At 46.0% G+C, this 24,283-nt stretch overlaps 1 protein-coding gene and 1 long non-coding RNA gene across 3 annotated transcripts in view; one reads left to right on the top strand and one right to left on the bottom strand.

Annotated features, from left to right (window-relative positions):
* Window positions 1-17,967, top strand: part of FGF1 (fibroblast growth factor 1) — a 95,301-nt gene extending 77,334 nt beyond the window's left edge. For both annotated transcript variants that reach the window (XM_080677056.1, XM_080677055.1), the window contains exons 3-4: window positions 9,104-9,207; window positions 14,696-17,967. In XM_080677056.1, the coding sequence (XP_080533182.1) occupies window positions 9,104-9,207; window positions 14,696-14,890 (299 nt within the window). In that variant the 3' untranslated portion in view covers window positions 14,891-17,967. The remainder of the gene's footprint in view (window positions 1-9,103; window positions 9,208-14,695) is intronic.
* The window catches only part of LOC308252421, a 320,170-nt gene that overhangs the window by 63,273 nt on the left and 232,614 nt on the right, over window positions 1-24,283 (bottom strand). The window contains exon 3 of the long non-coding RNA XR_013961034.1: window positions 5,577-5,637. This is a non-coding gene — a long non-coding RNA (uncharacterized lncRNA). The remainder of the gene's footprint in view (window positions 1-5,576; window positions 5,638-24,283) is intronic.

Consider the following 24,283-nt stretch of genomic DNA (forward strand, 5'->3'; position numbering starts at 1 on the left):
GAAAAAGGTAAAGGGGAATAAGCTTACGCAGTGCTAGATGATCACTAGAATTAGTGGGGTGATCACATTGTAAGGTATAAAAATGTCACATCGCTATACTGTACACCTCAAAATAATATAACTAATGTAATATTGTATAGGAACTAAAATTAACAAATTTAAATTTTAAAATAACAAGGATGACAAGGGTATCCATCTCATAAGAAAGTAGGAATTTTAAGGGTGATAATGTTTGTAAAAGTGTTTAACACACCACCGGGCACATTGTTCGTCCTCCTCGTCCTCATCCCTAAGGGCCCCTGGGCCTCCTCCTCTCACCATCTGCTCTTGAAGACTGTTCAGTGAAGTAACTGCTATGCTTGCTCGCGAGGCGGCGGGTGACCCTTCCTCTCAGTGTCTCTGCGACTGCCTAGGTTTGGCACTCCCAAGGCCTGGCATGTGGGTCTCCTGTGCCAAGCACTCGCCCAGCAAGCCCTGCCCGGGTACCCTGTCCCGCAGAGCAAGCATCTCCGTGAAAGCAGGGAAAGCTCCGTGTCTGATTCCACTCCTCCTTCTAGAGTTTCCTGTCTGGTGACGGGGACCATGACTTCGTCCTGGATGGGATTCCTAACGGGAACGCTAACTGGAGATCATAGGCTCACGAGAGTCCCAAAGCCGCCGCCTCCGCCTGCAGCCCGCACCCCTCGCCTCCCAAGCACCGCAGAGGCTGCGTGAGGAGCAGGCTTACCGGCACCGCTCACCACACAGATGGAAATGTTCTGAGCAAAGTGTGTGCCAATCAAATATTTATAAATCAAACCACATCCTAAAGGCACTAGGGTAGTTGGCAGGTCCAAAGAATGCTACTTTACTCGCAGCCCTTTCCAAAGGGCAGACTCCCTCTCTCCGGTGAAGTCTGCCCGCCCCTCTTTTCCAGGCAGCCAGACTTCCTTCCTCGGGTTTGCTGGGTCCACCACCTACCGGGAAAGGCACTTTGCTCCCCACCAGATCCGGCTGGAAATCAAGACAGCTTTTCACGTGACCCGCGTGGACACAGCCGACCCTCCTGCCAGGCAGGGAGCTCTCCCAGCGGGGTTCTCACCTTGGTCGATGTGATGCCAGAAGGCTCCCTGCCCCTCCTCCCCGTGCACCCCTTATCTGGTTATGCAGGAGGGATTTTTCTAGATAAACTTTTTTTTTTTTTTTTTTAATATCGCTCAGTCCATGGACTGCAACAAAATTTTCCAGGCACCTCTTTCAGACCCTAAAGGGGAAGCAGACGCCTTGACACACTCTAAGAAAAGTCTTTTTCAGATATATATGTATTCCAAACCACTGGAATTTTTTTTCCATCAACTCCATTTTTTTTTCTTCACCATCTTTCTCTAATGTTTTGCGGAGCCTGGCTTGTGGCTACGCTTTAATTATAAATGCCACTGACATAAAACAACCTCACAGAGCTCTGAATGAGGCTGACCTCACTTTGGGTAAACATGGCAAAGGACAGGAAGTCTCGACCCAGAATAAACCAGGCACATAATCTCTTTTGGCCTCTGGTTGGAGAGCAGGAGTGGGAAGCGGGCTCAAAGGCCACGGAGCTACAGAAGCAAAACTTCCCTCGGCACGTTTGTCTCACTGAACGCACCAGCTCTGATCTCATTTTTTAAAATGTCTAGAACGGAGCAGGAAGATGAGAGTGAGGGTGGCCTGGGGCTGGGATACCAGGTGCAGGGTCCCAAAAGCTCACTTCTCTAGGCACCGACAGGCTCCTAACACCTTTTCCTTTCAATCCTTGGAAAGTAGGAGTCACATATCTTACTGCAAATAAACCACGGCTAAGAGCTAATGGAAGGCTCTGGGGAGCAGAAGAGAAAACCAGAGAGACAGGCTTAAGGTTGCTCAGAAGAAAAGGTGGAACACCTCGTTAGGGGCCGGCATAGCCTCAAAGGCTCGGCTCCCCTTTATGTAGGTTCCTCTAAGTAAAGACCCAGGAAGCGGTCCCAACGATGCGCAGGGGACAGGGAGGAGCACGATCCACAAGGTGATTTGCACATTTCAGTAAACTGACATTTATTTTTGACAAATAGGCCATTCCCACACCTGCACACCCTCATGTATTTATTCCTAGTAAGGGAGCAGGTCTCTGGATTCTATTGACTACACAGTCACAAATCCACCAAGAAAACATCTCCAGCCTTCTTACAGCACCTTGTTGCAATGCTTTGTAAATTGGATTCCTTTAAGAAATTTATGTCTAACACAAGAGTGCCTTTTCAAATAGTGCTTTGCATTTCTTCAACTAAGTCAAAAGTTGCGGTCCCCAGTTCAGAACTGGGGAACAATAAGGACCCTATGGACCAGTGACATACCATTTTTCAAAAAGTACTCGCCCCTTCAGACTTGGGATGCATTAAAGCCAGGGACCTTCCTGCGCACAGATAGCAAGTCCTAGCTTCCCCGAGGGGATAAAGAGGAGCTGCTGCTCCCTGCTCTGGTGCTAACCTGGTGGAAGAGGCTGAAAAAGAAACGGAACAGGAAAGGTGTGGCTTCAGTGGACCCTCACCCCTGTCCTGCCTCACCAGCCTTCCTGGGCCCCTGCCTGCCTGCAGAAGACTCACCTTTATGGATTCCTATGTTTAGAACTAGATGATCCCGGGGATCAAGCCTGAGCTGGATCCTAGAGCATCACAGGGGTTATTAGGAGCAAGAAATGGAAGTCTTGGCCAGCGCTCAGTGTTTGCCCATTGCCTAAGAACTGGGCTATGTTCACCATCCCCCAAAAGTACAAAGGAGAATTCTACCAACACCAGCAGCCCCATCATCCAGAGTTAACCAGTGTTACCAGCTGGCTGTTCTTGCCTCAGAATTGTGCTTTTAAAGAAATGAAGAGTTAGGCCCTGGCTGGTTTTGCTCAGTGGCTAGAGCTTCGGCCCAAGGACTGAAGGGTCTTGGGTTCAATTCTGGTCAAGAGCACATACCTCGGTGGCAGGCTCAATCCCTGGCCTCTGTCCAGGCACATGGGGAGGCAACCAATCGATGTGTTTCTCTCACATCGATGTTTCTCTCTCTGTCTCTTCCCCTCCCTTCCATTCTCTCCAAAAAGTCAATGGAAAAATATCCTTGGGTGAGGATTAACAAACAAACAAAGGAAATGAAGAGTCAGGATGCAGGGCAAGTTCCCTCTACTCCCCTCCCCAGTCTTATCCTTCTCATCCTTCCCAGAGCTGTATGAACTTGGTCTGTACTGGGGCACATTTTTCTATTTTACTCCCTATATATTCATGAGCTATGCACATTGGTTTGTATTTTTCATAAAATTTTCATTAAGGATTTACTATAAATATTATTTTTAAAAAATATATATTTTTTTATTTTTATAGAGAGAGAAAGGGAGAGGGAGAGGGAGAAAAACATCAATTTGAGAGCAAAACATCAATCGGTTGCCTCCTGCACGCCCCCTACCAGGGATTGAGCCGCAACCTGGGCATGTGCCCTAACTGGAAATTGAACAGGAAACCTTTTGGTGCATGGGACAAACGCCCAACCAACTGATCCACACTAGCCAGGGCTAAATATTATTTTGTAATTTGCTCTTTTCACTGTATATTATTTTCTGCTTCTCCTTGAAAGAAAATTATATCCTATATCAGTGGTTCTCAACCTTTCTAATGGCCGCGACCCTTTAATACAGTTCCTCATGTTGTGGGGACCCCCAACCATAAAATTATTTTCGTCGCTACTTCATAACTGTAATTTTGCTACTGTTAATGAATTGTAATGTAAATATCTGTATTTTCCAATGGTCTTAGGCTCTACAGCAGCGGTTCTCAACCTGTGGGTTGCGACACACAGGTTGAGAACCGCTAGCAGGGTCGCCTAAGACCATCGGAAAACACAGATATTTACATTACGATTCATAACAGTAGCAAAATTACAGTTATGAAGTAGCGACGAAAATAATTTTATGGTTGGGGGTCACCACAACATGAGGAACTGTATTAAAGGGTCGCGGCCATTAGAAAGGTTGAGAACCACTGTCCTATATAATAAAAGAGTAATATGCAAATTGTCCCCTAGACCAGGAGTTTGACCAGGGGGTGGGGCAGGCCTGCCAACCACCCGGGGCCCCTCCCACCCCCCCGGCCGGCCTGGCCCGATCGGCTCCATTTGGTGCCGGCCGGACCCCACCTGTGCATGAATTCATGCACCGGGCCTCTAGTATATATATAAATGAAAGAAAAGGGGATAGTTTTTGTTGTAGTTGCTGTACTTTTGTTTGCTTTTAGCTAAAAAAACAAGTGGTTTTTTTGCTATTGTGTTGCTTTATCATTCACAGGGTCATCTGTACCCCTAACTGGGCACCAGCTCCTGAAGGCAGGGCCGTTGTCTGGCATTGAGCTCAGTTCCCAGCACACCACAGAAGGTTAATGAATACGTGCTAACTGAATGGCTTTCCCCTTGGCTCCAAGAGGGAGGAGCTCCCGTTGGCTACAGCCAGGCTGTGTGGCCAGCTCCTCCCTCTTTCTGAGCCCCTTTCTCATGCTCTCTCCTTCCCACTCTTCCTTGGCAGCAACTGCAGGAGGATGTAGGCTTGGAAAACTGGAATGAAGTCACACTAGGGAGCTGGACACCTAGTCGGTTACACGAGCAGCTCGGGCTGGGTGTTACTCCTTCCTGCCAGCCCTGCTTGCAGAAGGATATATGTTTAGGAAACTTAGCCAGAAAGAAATTCAGTGAAAATGAGCTATGAAACTTGGACATCCTGGAGAAATAATATTTACAGAGGAAACTCTTGAGACGAACTCTCACCAGTGTAACAACCCTGGTGCTGGGGCTCATGGCTGAGAACTGGCTCGTGTGCCAAGCAGCGCTGGCTCATGCTCTGTGAGGCCTTTACACAGCCAGAAGGGGACTCCACAGACGGCAGAGTCAACTCGCTCACCCCACAGCAAGATGAATGGGAACTATCTAAGGCATAGAACAGAAATGAACTAGGAAACCAAGAGCTTTATAAAATCTTCCTAGGTGACAACAATGTGTCAATGCAGGTTCATCCGTCGTGACAAATGTACCACTCTGGTGGGGAACGTTGATCGTGGTGGAGGCTATGCATTTGCGGGGCAGGGGGTATATGGGAAATCTCTGTACCTTCCGCTCAATTTTGCCGTGAACCTAACACTGCTCTGAAAGATAAAGTCTATTTTAAGAAAACATCTTCTTTGATTGCCTCAAAGGATTTGCCCCTTGGGGTTTCTGTTGCACCTATAATGTGTTTAACTAAATACCGACAAACGGAGATGCTCGATGGAAAAAAAGTCCCAGGGACGAACGTCACTCCATGTGCTATGGCTACAAATTGTCATGGATGACCACCGCTATCTTGTACACGTCTGACCCTGAACACAAGGGAGTCCATGAGGGGAGTGAGTACAGCTTCATTTGGACAAATGTTTCCCAGATCTGGAGCTCAATGTGTTTTATGAAAGAGAGGATAAAGCAGGATACTTGGAATGCTTAGACCTGGGTCATGGTTTTACCCCTGATTATAAGTATCACATTGGATAAACCATGCTGCAACCAAGCTTAAGTCTTCTCACCTGTAGGACAGAGCCAGTGACACCTTCCTCCAGGGGATGCTGTGAGGAGCGATGAAGTCACCTAAGCACAGTGAAAACAACAGTTAGTACTGGGCACTTTCCATGCATTGGATCATTTCATCCTCACAACCCCATGAAGCAGGTTCTGTCATTATAGATAAGGAAACAGAGCTAACACCCAGCTAACACCCAGCCGAGCCAGAATCTAAATCCATGCAGTTTGACTATGGAGCCCACACTCTAATGTGACACTAGGATGCTCGCTGCCTGGCACCTTGTAGCTGCAATAAGTGGTTATCCCCCTCCTTTGGTCTCTCTCAAACATACGGGATTATGCTGAGAAATTGATAGCAAGCTCTCTGAAAACCATAAATGAGAACGCGGGGAATTCATTTAAATGCTTTATTGAGATTAAACTCACATACCATACAATTCACCCATTTCACGTGAACAATTCAGTTGTTTTTCTTATATTCAGAGTATTCAACCATCTCCCCAATCAATTTGAGAACATTTTTGTCACTTCAGAAAGAAGCCCTTTACCCCCTAACCATAATTCTCCCTTCTCTCTCCCCACTCCCCTCCCCAGTCCCTGGCTACCACCATCTACTTCCTGTCTCTATGCGTTTCCCTATTCTGGACATTTCATTCACATGGAATCACAAAATCCGTGGTCCTTTGTGACTGGCTTCTTTCACTTAGCATGTTTTCAAGGTTCATCCACGTTGTGGCATGCATCAGTACTTTGTTCCTTTTTATTGCCAATTGCTATCAACCATATTTACTTGCTTCATAGACAGTTAGAGCTAGGGAAACTGTAGAGACTGAATCCATATACCTCTCATTTTACTGGTAAGGAGACTGTGGCCTAGAGGTTAAATAGCTTGGCCAAGGTCACACGGAGGGTGGGTGGTAGAAGCCTTGAGCCTCACAACTCTCAACTTGGTCCCGTCTTACTTCACTCTACAAGGCGTTGTTGGAAACATAATTCAAAGCTCACAGCTTATTGGTAATGGACCAGCAGAGTCGCCTCTGCAAATATTAGCAAAACATTATTCATTCAACAAATATATACTGGCTGTCCCCAGAGGGCAGGGCACTGCCTGAGGTGCTGGAGACCTAGTTGGGAACAGGACAGACAAGAGCCCTGCCCTTTCTCCCACACAAGATTTCTGCACATTCTCCTGGGGAGGTAGAAATAAATGAGTAACCCTCTAAGTAATTTAAAAAATTGTACTTTGTATAAAGTGTCATGGAAAAAAACAACAACAAGGGGCAGAAAGAGATGATGATGTGGGGACCAAGGTGGCAGTGGCAGTGGCAGGAATAGTGAGGTGGGGGTTGGGAAGGGTATCATAGAGTGTCATAGGGTATTTGGGTGGGAAAGCCCTCTCTGAGGAGAGGGTGTTAGGCTGAGGCCTGGAAGAGGAGAAGGACCAACTTTATGGAGTATCAGGGCGAAGAAGGTGCCAGACATAGGGTAGAGCACGTGCAGAGATCCTGAAGTGGCAAAGAGCTGGGTGTGTTGAAGGAGTTGATGGATGAAGCGAGTGGTGTGATCTGAAGCTAGAACAGGGAGGGCCCCGGTCACAGGGGAGACCCTTTGACCTGTTCTCTCAGAGCTAACTGAAGTTAGGAGGACCTGAGGGAAAGAAGGTCGGTGGCTTCCATTTTCCTTCCTATGAATTAGATAAACTACATTTACCTGAGTCTCTAGCAAAGACTTCCAGGAACAAGAAAATTGCATCTTCAATAGGGTAATGTAACTATGTATCCCCCTTGAAGTGGAAACAGAGGGACATGAGAAAATACAGGCATGTTAACAGGGAAGTGGTTAAATGGTCGTGGTATAGCCACATAATGGAACACAATTCAACTGGTAAAAAAAAAAAGAGTGAGGTTAAATCCTTCAGTATTGAAATGGAAAGATTTCCAATTAGTTGTTAAGCTGGAAATCAACCAACCAACCAAACAAAAACCCAACCTGCAGAACTGTGTGTCTAGTATCTTACCACTTGTGTAAAAAAAAAAAAAAAAAAAAAAAGGCAGGAGACAAAACATGTATTTGCTCATATATGCACCAAATGTGAGTAGTAGGATTCACCTAAAATATATCTAGGAGGGGTTTCCTTGTTGCCTTTGTCTCCTTAGGAGAAGGTTCTGGGAGGAAGGACAAGGGCCTCATCTGTCCTGTTTACTGCTGTATCCCCATGGGTTGCAAATGGGAGGCTAGGACGGGGTGGGGGAGACCTTTCACGGTCTCCTCGTATATTGTTTCCAGATTTGAAACATGGGAATATAATTCTTATTCAAAGAAATTAAATAAAAAGGGAAAATAAAGAAAAAGTAATGAGGGGTCTACATGGGCCAACCAAAGCCCTGTGCTCTTTCCAGCTCCCCCTGCCCCTTGGCCTCTGACAAAGCTGAGCCTCAGAGAGGCCAGCTCATCCTCTGGTGCAACCACTGAGTGCTCACTGGTCCCTGGTCTAGACTCCACGCCTAGTCATAACGATGGTTTTGATGACCAAAGAATTGTCCAGAAGAGTCCAAAATTAATTCTGATTCCCAAGTGTGAACCATCACAGCCACCACGGACAAATGATTATCAGATGACATGGACTCCATTTGGGTACCCAGCAGTGGGCAGTTGGTGTAAATGGGGAGAGAGTAACTCAGGGTAATTCCCATCCTTGCCCTCAACCTCGAGGTTTCTCAACCTCGGCACTAGTGACCTTTTGGGCTGAATAATTCCTTATTGTGAAGGGCTTCCCTGTGCATTGTGGGATGCTGCTAAACTTCTGCCTTCTGGATGCTAATAGTACCATCCCACTCCAGGTGGGACAACCAGAAAGGTCTCCACACATGGCCAAATGTCCCCCTCCCGCCCCCAATACCAAAATCGCCCCCAGGTAAGAACCACTGTTTTGTATCCCTGCAATTCCAGGTAAGTGGGTCATTCTCCCAATGAGAAGCCAGGGTTTCCCTCTGCCTCTACCCCATTGGACTGTCTCAGAGGATGGGGGGTTGACTCAACCTGTCCACAAGCAGCTCCCATTCCTAGAAGGCCCAGGCTGTAAAAAGACACCCCCAAAGCAGGTGACAACTGAGGCAGAACACACTCAGGCTGCCCAGTTGCCCACGCTACAGCACCCCACATCGCTGGGACCAGGAGCCCAGGGAAGTGAATGCGGCTGCCTCCCGTGGTTAGCCCCCTCCAGGTGACAAAGAAAGAGAAAGGAGTGAGGCTCCATGAAAAGTGCACCCCGGGTGATTTTGTAACAAATGGGAAGGGTGGGCACCCCTGCTTCATCTCTCCTTCTCTCAAGAACGCAACTCCCAGTGGACAGCTTTCTTTGGAGGGCAAAGAAAAAGGAACTGTATTTCTATGTTTTGATTAATCTGAGGCTCATCCTTGAGGCTCTGAAATGAATGAGCAGAATTTTCCGTGGCTAACTGTCCTGGCCGCCAGGCCCTGTTGGCAAAGGCCTCGTGTTTATTTACTTTTGCTCGTGTTATTTTTATTCCAGTTCAGCTGCAGCTCAGTGCGGAAAGCGTGGGGGAGGTGTATATAAAGAGCACCGAGAGTGGCCAGTACTTGGCCATGGACTCCGACGGGCTTTTGTACGGCTCAGTAAGTATGAGGCTGACAAGCTTCCAGACTCGGCCAAGGTTTGAGGTTTCCAGAAATCTTGTTACATTGAGTGATACACACTATAAAGCAACAATTAGTCTCTGTTTGTTATTTTTTTTTCCAGTAGGATTCCCGCCCTCTACCCTGCCTTATTTTAGGCACAAACATAAAAGAGTTTATTGTGGTATTCTCTCAAAATACTCAAGCGTATTATCACATAGAGGAGACATTGATTGAAATTTTGGTAAGTCATCCATCACTCATCCCAGAATACCTAGCTCCACTTCACTCATGCATTCCAGAAATCTTTCTCGAGTCCCCACTACATGTTATAGGTGTGTCCCCTGTGCTTTTTATAAGGACTGCAGAGCCCAGATCCTAGTATTGAACATGCCACACACAACACTTTGAAAGGGTCTCCTAAATAAAACATTTAATAGCTCAATTGTACAAACATTTATCAAATGCCTCCTGTGTCTAAGTACAGTTAGGTACCAACAGGGATGTGAAGGTGAATGAACCACATCCCTGCCCTCGAGAGGCACAAAGAATTTATTCAGTAGCTAACATCCTCTGCATCGCCTTCTCCAGCCCTCTTCTGCTTAGTGCTTTATATAGGTTTGACTCTGTTAATAGTAGTCTTTGTGAGAAAAGAACAGAAACAGAGGAAATCTGATTTTTTTCCCTTACTGGTGTCTCTGGTAAAAAATTTGATGAGAAAGAGAGCTGAAGCCAATGGCCCCAGGTCTTGAAATTATTTCTGGGTTTCAATGACCCTTTCTCTGTATCCTAACAACTGATAATTAAGGCTTGGCTGTAACTCATAGCCCAAGCCAAACTCCTTTCTTCCTTTTTATTAAGATGCATGTCTACAGGAAGGCAGCCGGAGCGGGGAGGGGGGGGTGCAGAGGGGGGAGGATTAGTCTGGGGCTCCCTTTAGCTTATATTGAATTGTCAAGAGGCAGTGGGCACGGGAAACCCTCTCTGAAGCCATCATCGGCCAGAATTTGGGATGTGAATGCAGTTCAGCTTTTTTCATGCTGCCCACTAGGGGTCAGGAGATGGGATCATCAGTTATAGGTAGCCTCTACTAAGCTGTTTACTGAAATACAGACCAAGTGGGACAACGTTAAAGGGTTTGGAGCTAGGCAGTGGCTGCTATATAGGGAGCAGAGGGTGTGTGTTTTAAGGTAGTTCTTCCAATTGGTAATAAAATCAATTGACCAGTCATTCACTTGCAGGCTCATAATTGAATCTCATGCCTCTGCCACTTTGGCAAGTTACTCCCCTTTTGAGCCTTGTCTAAGATGAGGACAGTAATGGACAGTACCCACCCGCATATAGGGCTGAGAGGCTGCAGGGAGACAATGAACAGATGCGCCCACCGGCGTGGCTGGCTCATGGGAGACGCTCCATCAATAGTGGCTATGAGACATTCAGTTTATACATCCCCTGCCCTCATTATTTCATAGGTTATATGTTAGTTTTATGGCTTTTTCCTCCTTTAAATCAGTTTTGATGTTTATAACTTTCTTTTACTCATATAAAAATATTGGGGAGACTCCTCAAATCTGATTTTCTCTAGGCTCCAAACACCCCCTACCCCCGCAACCCCCATCATCCTGGCCGTCACTGTAATTCACCTAAAATATTCAGAAGGTGATCTTAATATATGAAGCCTCAACATTTTTATATTTCCCATTGATAAGGACAAGTTCTAATATATCTCAGAGCTCTGCCTCGTACTATTAACCGATTTTTTGCATCAGTCCATCCTGATACAAATTTATGTGTATGTGGAAAGGGCATATTTATTTTTAAAAATAACTTCAAAAGGCTATATCCAAAAACATTCATTCACTTATCTCTGGAAGTGGTAAAAGGCTAACTTTATAATATGTGAATGCCTTCCTGTGTTTTCCACATTTTCTCCAGTGGGTATATGTCACCTATGTAACTGGGAGGAAAGCGTGCTAAATATAAAAAAGAAAATAGTGAAAACAATTGCCATGAATCAGCTGTCACCCCCCAGGCCCTTGGCGTTGCTCCAGATGCATAACGAGAGCTGACAAATCCTGTTTGGAGGCCAGAGGCAGCGCCTCCGATTTGGCCTGCTGACTCAGCCTCTGACTCAGCTGTTCTGTGTGTCTACTGCTGTGGTGGAATAGAGATACCAGGTGGGGGGTGTGGCTGTCCTCTACTTTGTCACAGAACAGGGGCCTGATGCCCACTGAGGGGTGTCATGGGGTGAGCCCTCCCTACGGGGGAGTGGGCAACCCACACAGGTCCCAAACTGCCAACCTCCTCCCGCCCCTGACAATGTGCATCGAACACCAATGTCTGGGTAAGTTCCTTTAGAGGCATCAGAGTCACCCAATTAACTATTACATCTATGTCCCACCTTGTTCTAAAGTCAGTGGTCGGCAAACTCATTAGTCAACAGAGCCAAATATCAACAGTACAATGATTGAAATTTCTTTTGAGAGCCAAATTTTTTAAACTTAAACTTCTTCTAACGCCACTTCTTCAAAATAGACTCGCCCAGGCCGTGGTATTTTGTGGAAGAGCCACACTCAAGGGGCCAAAGAGCCGCATGTGGCTCGCGAGCCGCAGTTTGCTGACCACTATTCTAAAGTGACCCAGTGTCTCACCCCGTTGTCACTGCTCTAGACCGCAGACGAATAAGCAGCAGCGTGCTTCCTGTTACGGAGTTCCTTGCTAATCAAAGATAACTTTCCTGAGGCCTCTGCCTGATCTCAGGAGTCCAATTCAGTGCACCACCTCATTGGCGAGCACCTGTTACTTGCAAGGTTCTAAGTCTGCTGTAGACAGAGGGCTGACAAGGTCCCACCTCTTCCCTCAGGAGGGCTTACAGTCTCATAGGCAAAGGTGCCCACAAACAGAGAACACTGCACAACAGAAAGGGGCTCCCCAACCACTGTGGGGGAAGAGATACTATAGAGACTCTGCGACTTGGAATTGGAGCCAAGTCAATATACAGCATAAGTATTTTAGTACACCTAACTGGTTTCTATCCAAATATAATGAATGTTTTCTACAATCCTGACAAATAGGAAGTTCAAATAACTGGGGTTCCTCCCACTCTCTAATGGATGCATTCCAAGTGAAAAAATAATTATCCTATCTAATAAAAGAGTAATATGCAAATTAACTGTCACTCCAAGACACAAGATGGCTGCCCCCATGTGGACACAAGATGGCCACCACAAGATGGCCTGCAGGGGAGGGCAGTTGTGGGCAGTTAGGGGTGACCAGGCCAGCAGAGGAGGGCAGTTGGGGGAGACCAGGTCAGCAGGGGAGGGCAGTTGGGGGGGACCAGGCCTTCAGGGGAGGATAGTTAAGGGCGACCAGACCAGCAGGGGAGGGCAGTTAGGGGTGACCAGGCCAGCAGTGGAGGGCAGTTGGGAGTGACCAGGCCTGCTGGGGAGGGCAGTTGGGGGGGACCAGGCCTGCAGGGGAGGACAGTTGGGGGGGACCAGGCCTGCAGGGGAGGGCAGTTAGGGGCGACCAAGCTGGCAAGGGAGGGCAGATAGGTGTGACCAAGCCTGCAGGGGAGGGCAGTTAGGGGTGACCAGACTGGCAGGGGAGGGTAGTTAGGGGTGACCAGGCCAGCAGGGGAGGGCAGGTAGGGGCAATCGGGCTGGTCTGGGAGCAGTTAGGCATCAATCAGGCTGGCAGGGGAGTGGTTAGGGGGTGATCAGGCTGGCATGTAGAAGCGGTTAGGGGCAACCAGGCAGGCATGCAGGTGAGCGGTTGGAAGCCAGCAGTCTTGGATTCTGAGAGGGATGTCCGACCGCCCGTTTAGTGGGATCGGGCCTAAACGGGTGGTTGGACATCCCTCAAGGGATCCCAGATTGGAGAGGGTGCAGGCTGAGCTGAGGGACACCCCCTCCCCCGTGCACGAATTTCATGCACCAGGCCTCTAGTTGATAATAACTGCCCCATTGAATATATTGGATCTCTTTTCCACCTTAATAAATTTACAACTGAATTAGATTCCAATGTATGTATGTATGTAACACTACCTACTTAACCAATCACCTTTCTATGCATATTTAGGTTGCTTCCAATTTGTTACCATTATATCCAATGAACACCCTTGAAAATATAGTTTTACACTTGCTAACTATCTCCTAACTGTTCCAAGGAGTGAAATTGCTGGGTCAAAGGTAGTGCATATTTAAACCTTTGATACACATTGTCAAACTACCCTCAGCAAGTCTCCACCAATGCGTCTCACCAACAGCGCAGGCGAGTGTGTGTTTCCTACACTCTCACCAATACTCAGACTTGTCTTTTTTCTCCTTGCAGATATCATTGCCAACATGTTAAATCATTTTTTAAATTTGCATTTTCTTACTAGTGAGATTGAATGTTTTCATAGGCTTATTGCCAGTTTTTGAAACAGCAGACATAGTGTGCCATTTTGATAGCATCCTAAGTCCATATCCATCCGGTCTTATCTACTCTCTGTGCGTACGTACATTAGGATGCGAGGAAGGATGCTTATCGCCTGTTAACCCTTGTCTATATCTGGGTGGGTGGGCTTGGGGTGGTTTTTATTCTTTTCTTCTTTCTTTCTTTTAAGTAAAAAAAAAAAAACCCACAACAAACATTTTTTAATCTTTATTGTTGGAAGTATTACATATGTCCCCTTTCTCTCCCCTCCCCGCCCCGGGCATTGACCTCTCCCATCCTGTCCCCACCTCCCACCCCAGGCCTTCACCACCCCATTGTCTGTGTCCATGGGTTATGCACATACGCATATGAGTTCATTGGTTGATCTCTTCCCCCCACCTCCCCTTAAGTAAAATTTTAAGTTTTAAAAAGTACAATTCTTTTTATAAATATTAGAAGATAAAGCTATTTTCATTTAAAAAAAAAAAAACACGTTAGGTTTCAGGATAGGTTTTGGGCTTAGGGCACATTTTGTGCAAGCATTGATGGTCTTAACAACGCTAAGGTACCATCCTGCTATTGTTAATGAAAATCACCAGGATGAAAAATAATATTAGTAGTCTTTCATTTATTCTTTAAGTCCAAACTTAACAGCCCTCACTGCATCGCTGTCTGCTTTTACCTGTTTGGGACATTTTTCACAGCCATGCCTATCTAGGTGTCAGGCCTCTACAGAGACAAAAGCCCAGCCCCCTTCCCTCTTGGGGTCCTATAGTCATTCAGGATCTCCCCAGGGGCAGACTATAGGGTCCTGAGGACAACAAATGGAAAGGGGGCCTTACAGTAACAGCAGGTGTGCACTGAAGGCTCATTATGTGCTGGGTCCTGTTTTAAGTCCTCATTACCATCCCCAAAGATAGGCTCCATTATTATCCCAATGTTACTGAAGAAGAAACTGAGGCCCAGAGAGCCGGGGTAATTTGCCCAAGGCCACACAGCTTTAAGCAGAGGAGCCCTGACTAAAACCACTCACTAACAGTCCTCCTCTCTCTTGGTTGCATCTTTGTAGCAAACACCCAGCGAGGAATGTTTGTTCCTGGAAAGGCTGGAGGAGAACCATTACAACACCTACGCGTCCAAGAAGCACGCAGAAAAGAATTGGTTCGTTGGGCTCAAGAAGAACGGAAGCTGCAAGCGTGGTCCTCGGACTCATTATGGACAGAAAGCAATCTTGTTTCTCCCCCTGCCAGTCTCCTCTGATTAAAGAGATCTGTTCTGGGTGCTGACCACTCCAGAGGAGCCTGAAGGGGTCCTCGCCGGCTGACCCCAGATTGTTCCCTTGACCATTGGCTGCGCTAACCCCTGGCCCCAGAGCCTGACTTTGTAAGCAACGCGCTTCTAAAATGCCCAGTTCGTTTTCTTGCAGAGCCCTTTACCCCCACACAGTTTGGAACAGAGGGGACCAAATTGCTTCTAGGGGCCAACTGGCTGGCCGGTCTGGGTCTGGTTTGGAGGTCCAGTTGCTCTGGGCACCCGCTGCAGTCTGAGCCTCTCAAGGCAAAGGTGGGGCCAAGAGAAGTGTGTTCAGGGGGCTGCCGAGCAGGTCATTTAGTAACTGATCCGGTTCCCTCCACCGAGGAAACCCTGTCCGCAGCCGTTCCCCCAAACAGCGGGCAGGACTCCCTTCCATCCTTTCGATCCCCCACGAATATTAGAGAGAAGCTGATGGCTAGGTTAGAGGAAGGCAGTGCCCCCCGAGTAGAAACAGGGATGAAGAAGTCCTTTCACGAGAATGGAAGGGATTACACTGGCAAGGGGAGACCGCATGCTGGTGGACGGCTGAGAAGGAAGGGATCTCAGTGCGGAATCGATGGAGGATGGGGGGCTCGGGCACGGGAGAGCAGATGAACGCAGCGCCCGGAAAGTCCTGACAATGCCCTGACTTTCCGAAGGTGATTAGGCAACAGGGAGCCCCTGGGTGATGTCAGGTGGCCAGCATGAGAAGTGGGTTCTTGATTCAAGGGCATCGGATGTTGGGAAATTCATTTGGGTCCTGGGAGAGGGTGTGGGAGTGATGGAAAAGAAAGGGGAACGGGGCCGAGGCGTGGTTGTCCTCTAAGGAGGATGATTCTAGAAGTGAGAAAGAAAGAGAAAGGGACGCCAGGAGGTGTGCTTGGCCACCTCGGGGCAGAGGCTTTGGGGTCCCAGGGCAGTGCTCATGATCCGTATGGGGGAGCTTGTTTGAATGTAGATTCTGGTTCAATGGGACTGGAGTGCGGTTTTGGCATTTCTAACAAGCTCCAGGTGTCGATGCTGCAGCTGCCGCCCACCATACGTTAAGTTGTGGTCCTGAAAGAATGACAGTCAAATGAAGGTGGCTCAACCTTCCCACCCCCGCCCCCGCTCCTCATCCTTAAAAACACTGTAGCATTCAGGCACATCCGCGCAGTTGTTAAGGAGCATGTATTTAAGGCGCTTTGGCCCATTGCCTATAAAATGCCCATTTAGAAGATAAACAAAAGCATACTTCAAAAATGTTAAACCCTCACCAACAGCTTTTCCCAAGAGACCATTTGTGTTACGATTACTTGTATAAATATGCTTCCTGCTTAAAGTAAACCTGACCCAAGTGGCTAGCAAATTAGAAACACCATTCATCTTTGACATATGATACCGTTGCCCTGTAAATGCCTTTAATACGCCATTTAAATTTACTGTGAGACTGTATGTTTTAATCACATTAAAAAATATATAGCGCAAAGGCAGTTAAACTGATTAGCATCCAGCCACTGAGAATGACAATAATAGGATACGATGTATAAGCTACTCAATTATCTACCACTTATACTCCATTTACCTGTAAAATGAGATTTTCCTTTATTTCCCACTGTGCTGTTAGACATTTTTCTTGAAAATGGGAATTTCTTAAGCAATGATGTGATAATTGTGAATGAAAACTGAGGAGAGTGTTAGCTCAATGTTTTATAAGGAATGGAAGTGATTATTAATTGAAAAACAATTCCGTCATATGGAGAATGGAAGAAAAATGACAATTTGTGAAGGTTCGAAGCAGTAGTGGAATTGAGAACTGAACCAGGTTAAAACGATTGTGAATAATACCATCCTGCGTTTGTTTCTACAGCAAAACGATTGCATGATTTTTTTTTTTTTTTTTTTTTTGTAACTTGGATAAGATGATTCCATTTCATATTAGTAAATCTTTGCAGGCAAGTTGGGGATAGTACAGTGTGGCTTAACATCTATTTACTATGAAGATTTGGCCAGAAAAGGGTACCCAGAGAGGAAATCCAAGATATTTATAACGGTCCATAATTTTTAGTGTGAATCAAATTCAAGTATAACATTGGCCAAGAAAATGTAAATACTGTTGCTAACAGGTGAGGCAGATGTCTGTGGTTTCAGAGACCCAAAGCATTGTAGAAGAAACACTACTGTGACCTCGACCCCCACAGGCCAGTCATCACTCGTGTATTCGTTCAATGAATACTTAAGTGCCACTGTGCGCCTGGCACTGTACGGGGTACTGAGGCCTCAAAGCACCTTGTCTGCCTGGTTTGCTGCTGTATTCTCTCCAGGGCATTAGATGCATGATGAAAGATGCTGTGGATTCATTTCCACCCATCAAGTAAAAACAGACTTTTGTAGGTTCCTGCTGAATAAACAGTCCCAGAAACCCAGGTTTGGGACGAATTAGCAACCCCCAGCACAAGATAAGCCCCTATCAAAGTGTCAGAGGACATGGCAAGGTAAACCTAACATTTGCACCTGTAAGACCATGTCGTGCAAAGAGCCTGTCAGATCTGGTAGGAAGCGAGTGGTTAGCAGTTCCCCACTCCATCTGAACACGCTCTAGTTCCTTAGACATGGAGCATCCCTGCTGCTCTCTCTCTTCCTGGAGTCAGTTTTGTGGCCCTCTGCCTGTCACATGCCTCTCATGTGGGTTCACCTTCAGGCCAACTGTTATGAGTTGCCTGACATTCTGTACAAAGCATCAGGAGTGTATGTGCTCGGGGTTGTTTGGTGCTGGTGGAGGTGGTGGTGATCTGTTTCCTTGGAATGGATGATAGCCAAGCCTCCTATGGCCAACAGTGTGCACTTACAAAAACTGACCAGAGCATCTTGTATTACTGAAGATCAGGTACTTGCTCTGCGTCGGAGGCGATGGAGCCCAAGCCCTCAGCCTTGTAGAACACGATGCCGAGACCATCCTGGGCTGCAAAGCAGACCTTTGATGAAGAAGATGCCTGTCATTTTACATCACTGTCTCTTTTTATTTTTATGTTTTTGCACCTTACAAGTATTAATAAATGTTCTAATAGGTAATAATGTCTCTGAGTTTCTCTGCCTCACGGTGACTCATCTCCCTATGGAAGGACTTCCCTGGCATCCCTGAGGTGTGGCTGCTCTTTCACCAGAAACTTTAAGGTTGATAGGAAAAGGTAAGGCAGCAACATTTTTCATTTTGTTTGGAAACCTAAGGCAATACTGGTGCTTTCCTAGGGACCCATTAGAGAAATATATTCAGGAAATTTTCCCCCTGAAGAGCCAGGCACTATAAGTAACTCAGTGGACACTTTAGCTTCATAGTATAAGTCATGCAAAATTACGCTCCTACCTATTGTAGAGTTGACCAGCTTATGCTTAGGCAAAGGTACCGTCACGTGAAAAAAATTCAAGGATGTATTTACAACTTTAAGTCAATGGTCAGAGGCGCATCTCTTACATCTCAAGAGCCTTAATGTGAGATCATCGATTTCCCCAGCAGATTTTCTGAAATTATCATGCTAAGCAATGTCTCCTTAAACTTCTGAATCGTATAATTCCTTATTCTTAGGAGAAAGTTCAGTTGCCTAAACATCATGGCAGAATCAGATCACACACATGCACACTCACTCACATGTATGTACACGCACATACACACTTGCACTTACACATGTGCACACGCACACATGCATGTGAACCAATAAAAGCAAGGTGAGCAGCCCTAGTCGGCTTGGCTAAGTGGGTAAGAGCGTTGGCCCACGGACTGAAGGACCCCCGGGTTCAATTCCGGTCAAAGGCATGTACCTTGGTTACAGGCTTGATCCCTCGCCCCGGTTGGGGTGCATGTGGGAGGCAACCAATTGATGTGTCTCTCTGACGATGTTTTTCTCTGTCTCTCCCCCTCCCTTCTACTCTCTCTAAAAATCAATGGGAAAATATCCTCAGGTGAGGATTAACAACAACAAAAGATGAGCAGTGTTTGCTCATTCTGCTAATTACACACCACAATCAATCCCTTTGTTTCTTTTTCAAGTTGCCTAAAGCAGTATTTTTCTCCCTTTTAGAGCTTGATCCACACTAAGAATGACTTTTCCCATCACAACCCAGCACATACATACTCTGTACATACTTACAACTGAAACAAAAAATGTCACAAAGCTACATATATGAGATGCACTCAGGTTTTTCTATTACATTCCACTAAAATATGCTGGTCAAGATCAATTAAATTGGGACACAACAGTTTGGGTCACAATGAAAGTTTGAAACGTGGCTTAAAGTAAACATGCTCCTTCCCAAAGACAAGGAGACTCAATTAGAATCCTATGCGATGATGTCAGTGTTTTCAAAGACACAGTTTGTTCTTGAAGAAACAAGACAAGGAAACATCCTGCTGCCCAGAAACCATCTGTCCTAAGGGTTCGGTGAATTCTCTTAGCTGGTTTGCTGCGAATCATGCAAAATGAATGCACTATCGCAGATTCCACAGATACTGCTGCTGCCTCTACTGCTGGTCCTGGCAGATTTCTGCTCTCACAGCCCTGGGGACTTTAACTCTCCTTTGGAATTGTCATCATTTTGGGCCATTCCCTCCCTAACTCCTACAATCTTCATGTCATTTCTTCGTTTTCCCCCCAAAATTCCTACTTCACAACCATCTATATAATAAAAGCCCACTGACTGTTATGGCAGAACGACGAGAATGACTGGTCACTATGATGCACACTGACCACCAGGGGGCAGATGCTCAATGCAGGAGCTGCCCCCTGGTGGTCAGTGCGCTCCCACAGCTGGAGCACTGCTCAGCCAGAAGCCCGGCTCACAGCTGGTGAGCCCAGGGGTGGTGGCAGGAGCCTCTCCCGCCTCCACGGCAGCACTAAGGAGCAGCGAGCCAAGAGGTAAGGAGTGAGCAGGTGGGCAGTTAGGAGCGAGGGGTCCCGGATTACGAGAGGGATGTCCGACTGCTGATTTAGGCCCAATCAGGCCTAAACCGGCAGTCAGACTTCTCTCGAGGGGTCCCGGATTGTGAGAGGGCTCAGGCTGGGCTGAGGGACACCCCACCCCTGTGCACAAATTTCGTGCATCAGGCCTCTAGTTTCTAAATAAGACATGAAAAGTAGACCGAGCCAGAAAAAAGGCTAGAAAACCAGCCTCCGTCACTTTCTGGAAATAACCTTTTTATCTCCCCTATTATCTACCCAAAGAAGAGGCTTTACCATCCATGACTCAGTCATAAGATAAATGCCATTACTACTGGAATGTATCTTAGCCAGCCAGGGATTTAAAAATTATCATCTTTGCTCAATCAACTAAAAGGAGTAATTCCATGCCCTAAATGTTTGAGGGGCTTAGGGTAGATGAGCATTGGCCTCTTATGGGTGAGTTGGCCACAAAGAGAAAAACAGAAATGAAGTCATCACTTTTCATATCTTTCTGGGAGATGTCCTGTCAGCCATGGGGTGGGCAGGGGAGGGCAATCCTGAACCCTTAGCACTAGGGGTTGATATATTAACAAGTATAGGAATAATGACACGTCAAACAAAGATATGCCTTCAACTGCACTTTCACAAATTAACAGAAATTATTTTCAGGAACAGTAGTGCAATGTAGGAATGCTTAAGCCCAACCAAGCAGTGGGATTTGTATGTTCTCCATTTCAAAATTACTAGGGGTTTGACAACTGTTCAAATTAAAATGACAACTCATAAAGAGTGGTGCTCGCCCTCCCTACTCTGCTCCTTAAACCTGTCCTCCACCCCTAGAAAGAAACTCCCTTTGCCATTGTACTTAAAATTGACTCTAAAATCTCAAGAACTCAGAACCTGAGGTGTGGGGATCTGACAGCAGGTGCTCTAGATTCCAGGGATTCACCCAATATTCTCTCAAGTTAGAAGGGAAATTTACTTAACGACTATGGGATCCTTCTGTAATATTGTACCCACTTTGCGGTTGACATATTGACTGTGATATACTACACCGTTAGCTTTCTGCCCTCGTTAAAAAATTAAAAAGAGAAACCAGGTCACACATGGCCTGAAGCTAGAGGGTGGTTTTGCTTTATGAAATGCATATATTGCAGGATCTGGTTTGGGGGTCTTCTGATGGGTCTAGGATGTTTGTGATGTGAGGAGGAGGTATTTCCCAATTTTCTTCCTTCTCCCTTAGCTTCCCACTATCACACAGGCTAAATTTACACATTCAGCAGCTAAACATTGGTGTCTGTTTTATTACATAAACAAGCAAAGCCTCACCGTGTCTTTGATGTGCTTTTCTAACAACCTTAATGAAGGGTTGGGCATTCCCTGTGTGTAACTGTGTTCAGCTTCAGGATTGGGTCACTTGGCTGCTGTGTTTGGGGTGGTGGGGGCGGGGGGGGGCGGGGGGGTAGCTGTAGGCAGGCGATTTGTGCAAATCATCACAGAGACACACTTCATTGTGATTTTCATATTTTCCTGCCTTAGGAAAACTTTTTTTTTTTTGATCTGACGGAGAGATACATAAGGGCAAGATGTAAGATTAATATGCCTTAGCCCAAAACATTTTCTCCACAATAAGTTACAGGAATGTTGTTATATACTAACTTGTTTTGTGAGCATTGTAAAAGTAGGACTATTTGTAGCCTGGGAATGTCAACTGTTAAGAATTCAGCAATTTCCTGTAGACATGAATGGTAAAATCTATGGCTTTCTCAAAATAGAACACCGCATTAGAAGCCTTGACTCTGACCTGGGAAGTGGCGCAGGTTTTAGGGCTGGCCAGATTGTTTCTCATAATATGGGACAAAATCCCAAATCCAGGACAGCTGTGCAGATAGGAAAAATTGGTGCTACTGGAATCTGTCACATGATGTTTAATTGAAGTGAAGAAGAGCATGGATTTTATAGATTGCTTGAAAATGTGTAACTCCCAAGCAACCTGAACTTCTGGTAAGAGTCTGACAGGGGCAGAGAGCTACTCTGAACAGTCTGACCAGTGGTTGGCAAACTCATTAGTCAACAGAGCCAAATATCAACAGTACAACGATTGAAATTTCTTTTGAGAGCCAAATTTTTTAAACTTAAACTTCTTCTAACGCCACTTCTTCAAAATAGACTCGCCCAGGCCGTGGTATTTTGTGGAAGAGCCACACTCAAGGGGACAAAGAGCCGCATGTGGCTCGCGAGGCACAGTTTGCCGACCACTGGTCTAGACCTCCAGAACAGTCAGCATCAATAAAGTGAAAATGAAGCCTCTTTTCTCAGTTCCCTCACTAACGCATCCATCCATTAATCATTTATTGAGTGTCTACCACTGTGTCAGTCAGGGTCCAATCAGGAGATAGAAACCACACCAACAATTTGAATGGGGAAATTTTTTGTGAGTGTATGTGTGTCAATCTTCACCCAAGGGTACTCTTTTTCTATTGATTTTTAGAGGGAGTTGAAGGGAGGAAGAAAGGAAAGCGGGGGGTAGAGAGAGAGAAAAAAATATTGATGTTGCTTCCTGCATACAGGAGGCCAGGGATCAAACCTGCAACCCAGGTACGTGCCCTTGACCGGGAATCGAACCTGCAACCCTTTGGTCCATGGGCTGACACCCTAACCATTGAACAAAACCGGCCAGGGCAGTGAGTGGAGAAACTTTAATGGGAAGAATGGTTAACTACTAAGAGGGGTAAAGAGCTCTCTAAAGAATCTTGGAACAGCAGGTGTAGGGAAGCAGGTAGTATCCCCAAGGCTTAGGAAAGCACTCAAGGAAGGAACAAACTTGAGAGCTGGTCTCCTCTCGAGGATGAGATGCAGACTTCATGGGAGAAGGTATGGCTGTGGCCCACAGGCCAGGGGAGGACCTCACTGCAGTGCTTCCAGGAGCTTCCCACTGCAGCACCAGCGAAACTCTCCGGAAGCAACTTGCTGGGGTTGTGGACCACTAGGTCTCCCTCAGGAAGCTGCCCCTGGCCACTGTGTCACAGGAGCAAGAAGAGAAGCATGATAACCCCGAAGAAAAGCCCCTTCCTCTCGCAGTGTCCCTCCAGTGCCCTCTGCTGACAAACCTGAAGTTGCATCAGCTGGCAAAGGAGGGTCCAGCTCCAGTGTCACAAAATGTGGCAAAGAAGAATGGATTTGGAGCATAGGCAATACATAACTGGCATAACCATGATTTAGATACTCTGCTAGACTCAGTATTAAAAGATGAATAAATGTGGTCCTTTTCCCTTTAAACGCTTATTGGGGTGAAGAAAGTCTCTAACATGAAATTCAGGACCAAGTTTTTTTGGTTTTGTTTCCTTTTTTAAAAAAGCTACTGTCTTTCTAAGCCCTCTGAGCTTCTCTGAAAACCACCCTGAATGTTCAAGTACATATTGCTAAGTCATTCCCTGATTTAAATTAACCCAAATCCATGTAATATACATATACAGAAGAAGATAGCCCTGGAGCCACACTAGCCGAGTTGAAATCCTGGTTCCTCCACTTACTGATCTTGTAACTTTGGGCAAGTTACTTAGTCTGTCCTCCATCTTCTCCTCTATAGAATAAGGATACAAATAGTCCCAACTCCACAGGGTTATTGGGAGCATTAAAAGAAATGAAGGTATGCAAGTAATTTTTAAATATATTTTTATTTATTTCAGAGAGGAAGGGAAAGGGGGGGGAAAGAGAGAGAGAGAGAGACATCGATAATAAGAGAGAATCATTGATCGACTGCCTCCTGCACACCCCCTATGGGGGATCGAGCTCAGAACCTGGGCATGTGCCCTTGACTGGAATTGAACCCAGCACCTTTCAGTACCCAGGCCAATGGTCTATCCACTGAGCGAAACCAGCTACAGCGGTATGCAAGTATTTTTAGCACAATATCTGGCATATGATAAGGGTTAACTAAACATTTGCTATTTTTTAGAAAAAAATAATTATGCCTATTATATAAGAAGTTATGGCTAAAAATGATCTTTTAGATTTTCCATTTAGGTTCCCAATGATCAATTTTATGAATCCATATTTGGAGAGATCTTGTTTCACAGCAATTCCTTTGAAAGAGATATAAGAATCTTGGTTGACTCCAAGCTCCCTTCTATAAGGCACAGATTATGGGATGTAATTGCCCTGCTGTAGGTTGAGCTGGCCAGGCCTCATATGGGCCATTGTATCTCATTCTAGATGTTGCATATTAAATGAAGTTTTACAAATTAAGAAAAATGTTATGTGGAGGGTAACAGCTGAATATAAGGGGCAGAAAAAACATATACACAAAACAAACAACTGAAGAAACTGGGTGTGTTTAGTTCAGAGAAAATTTTAAATGAGATACCAGAGCTCTCTTCAGATAGCTCAAGAGTCACTCTATTTTTCTTGCTCTGATAGTCAAAATGAGTATAGGTATTTGGAACTTGTCA

Source organism: Plecotus auritus, assembly GCF_963455305.1.
Source record: "Plecotus auritus genome assembly, chromosome: 6".
Classification (NCBI taxonomy): Eukaryota; Metazoa; Chordata; class Mammalia; order Chiroptera; family Vespertilionidae; genus Plecotus; species Plecotus auritus.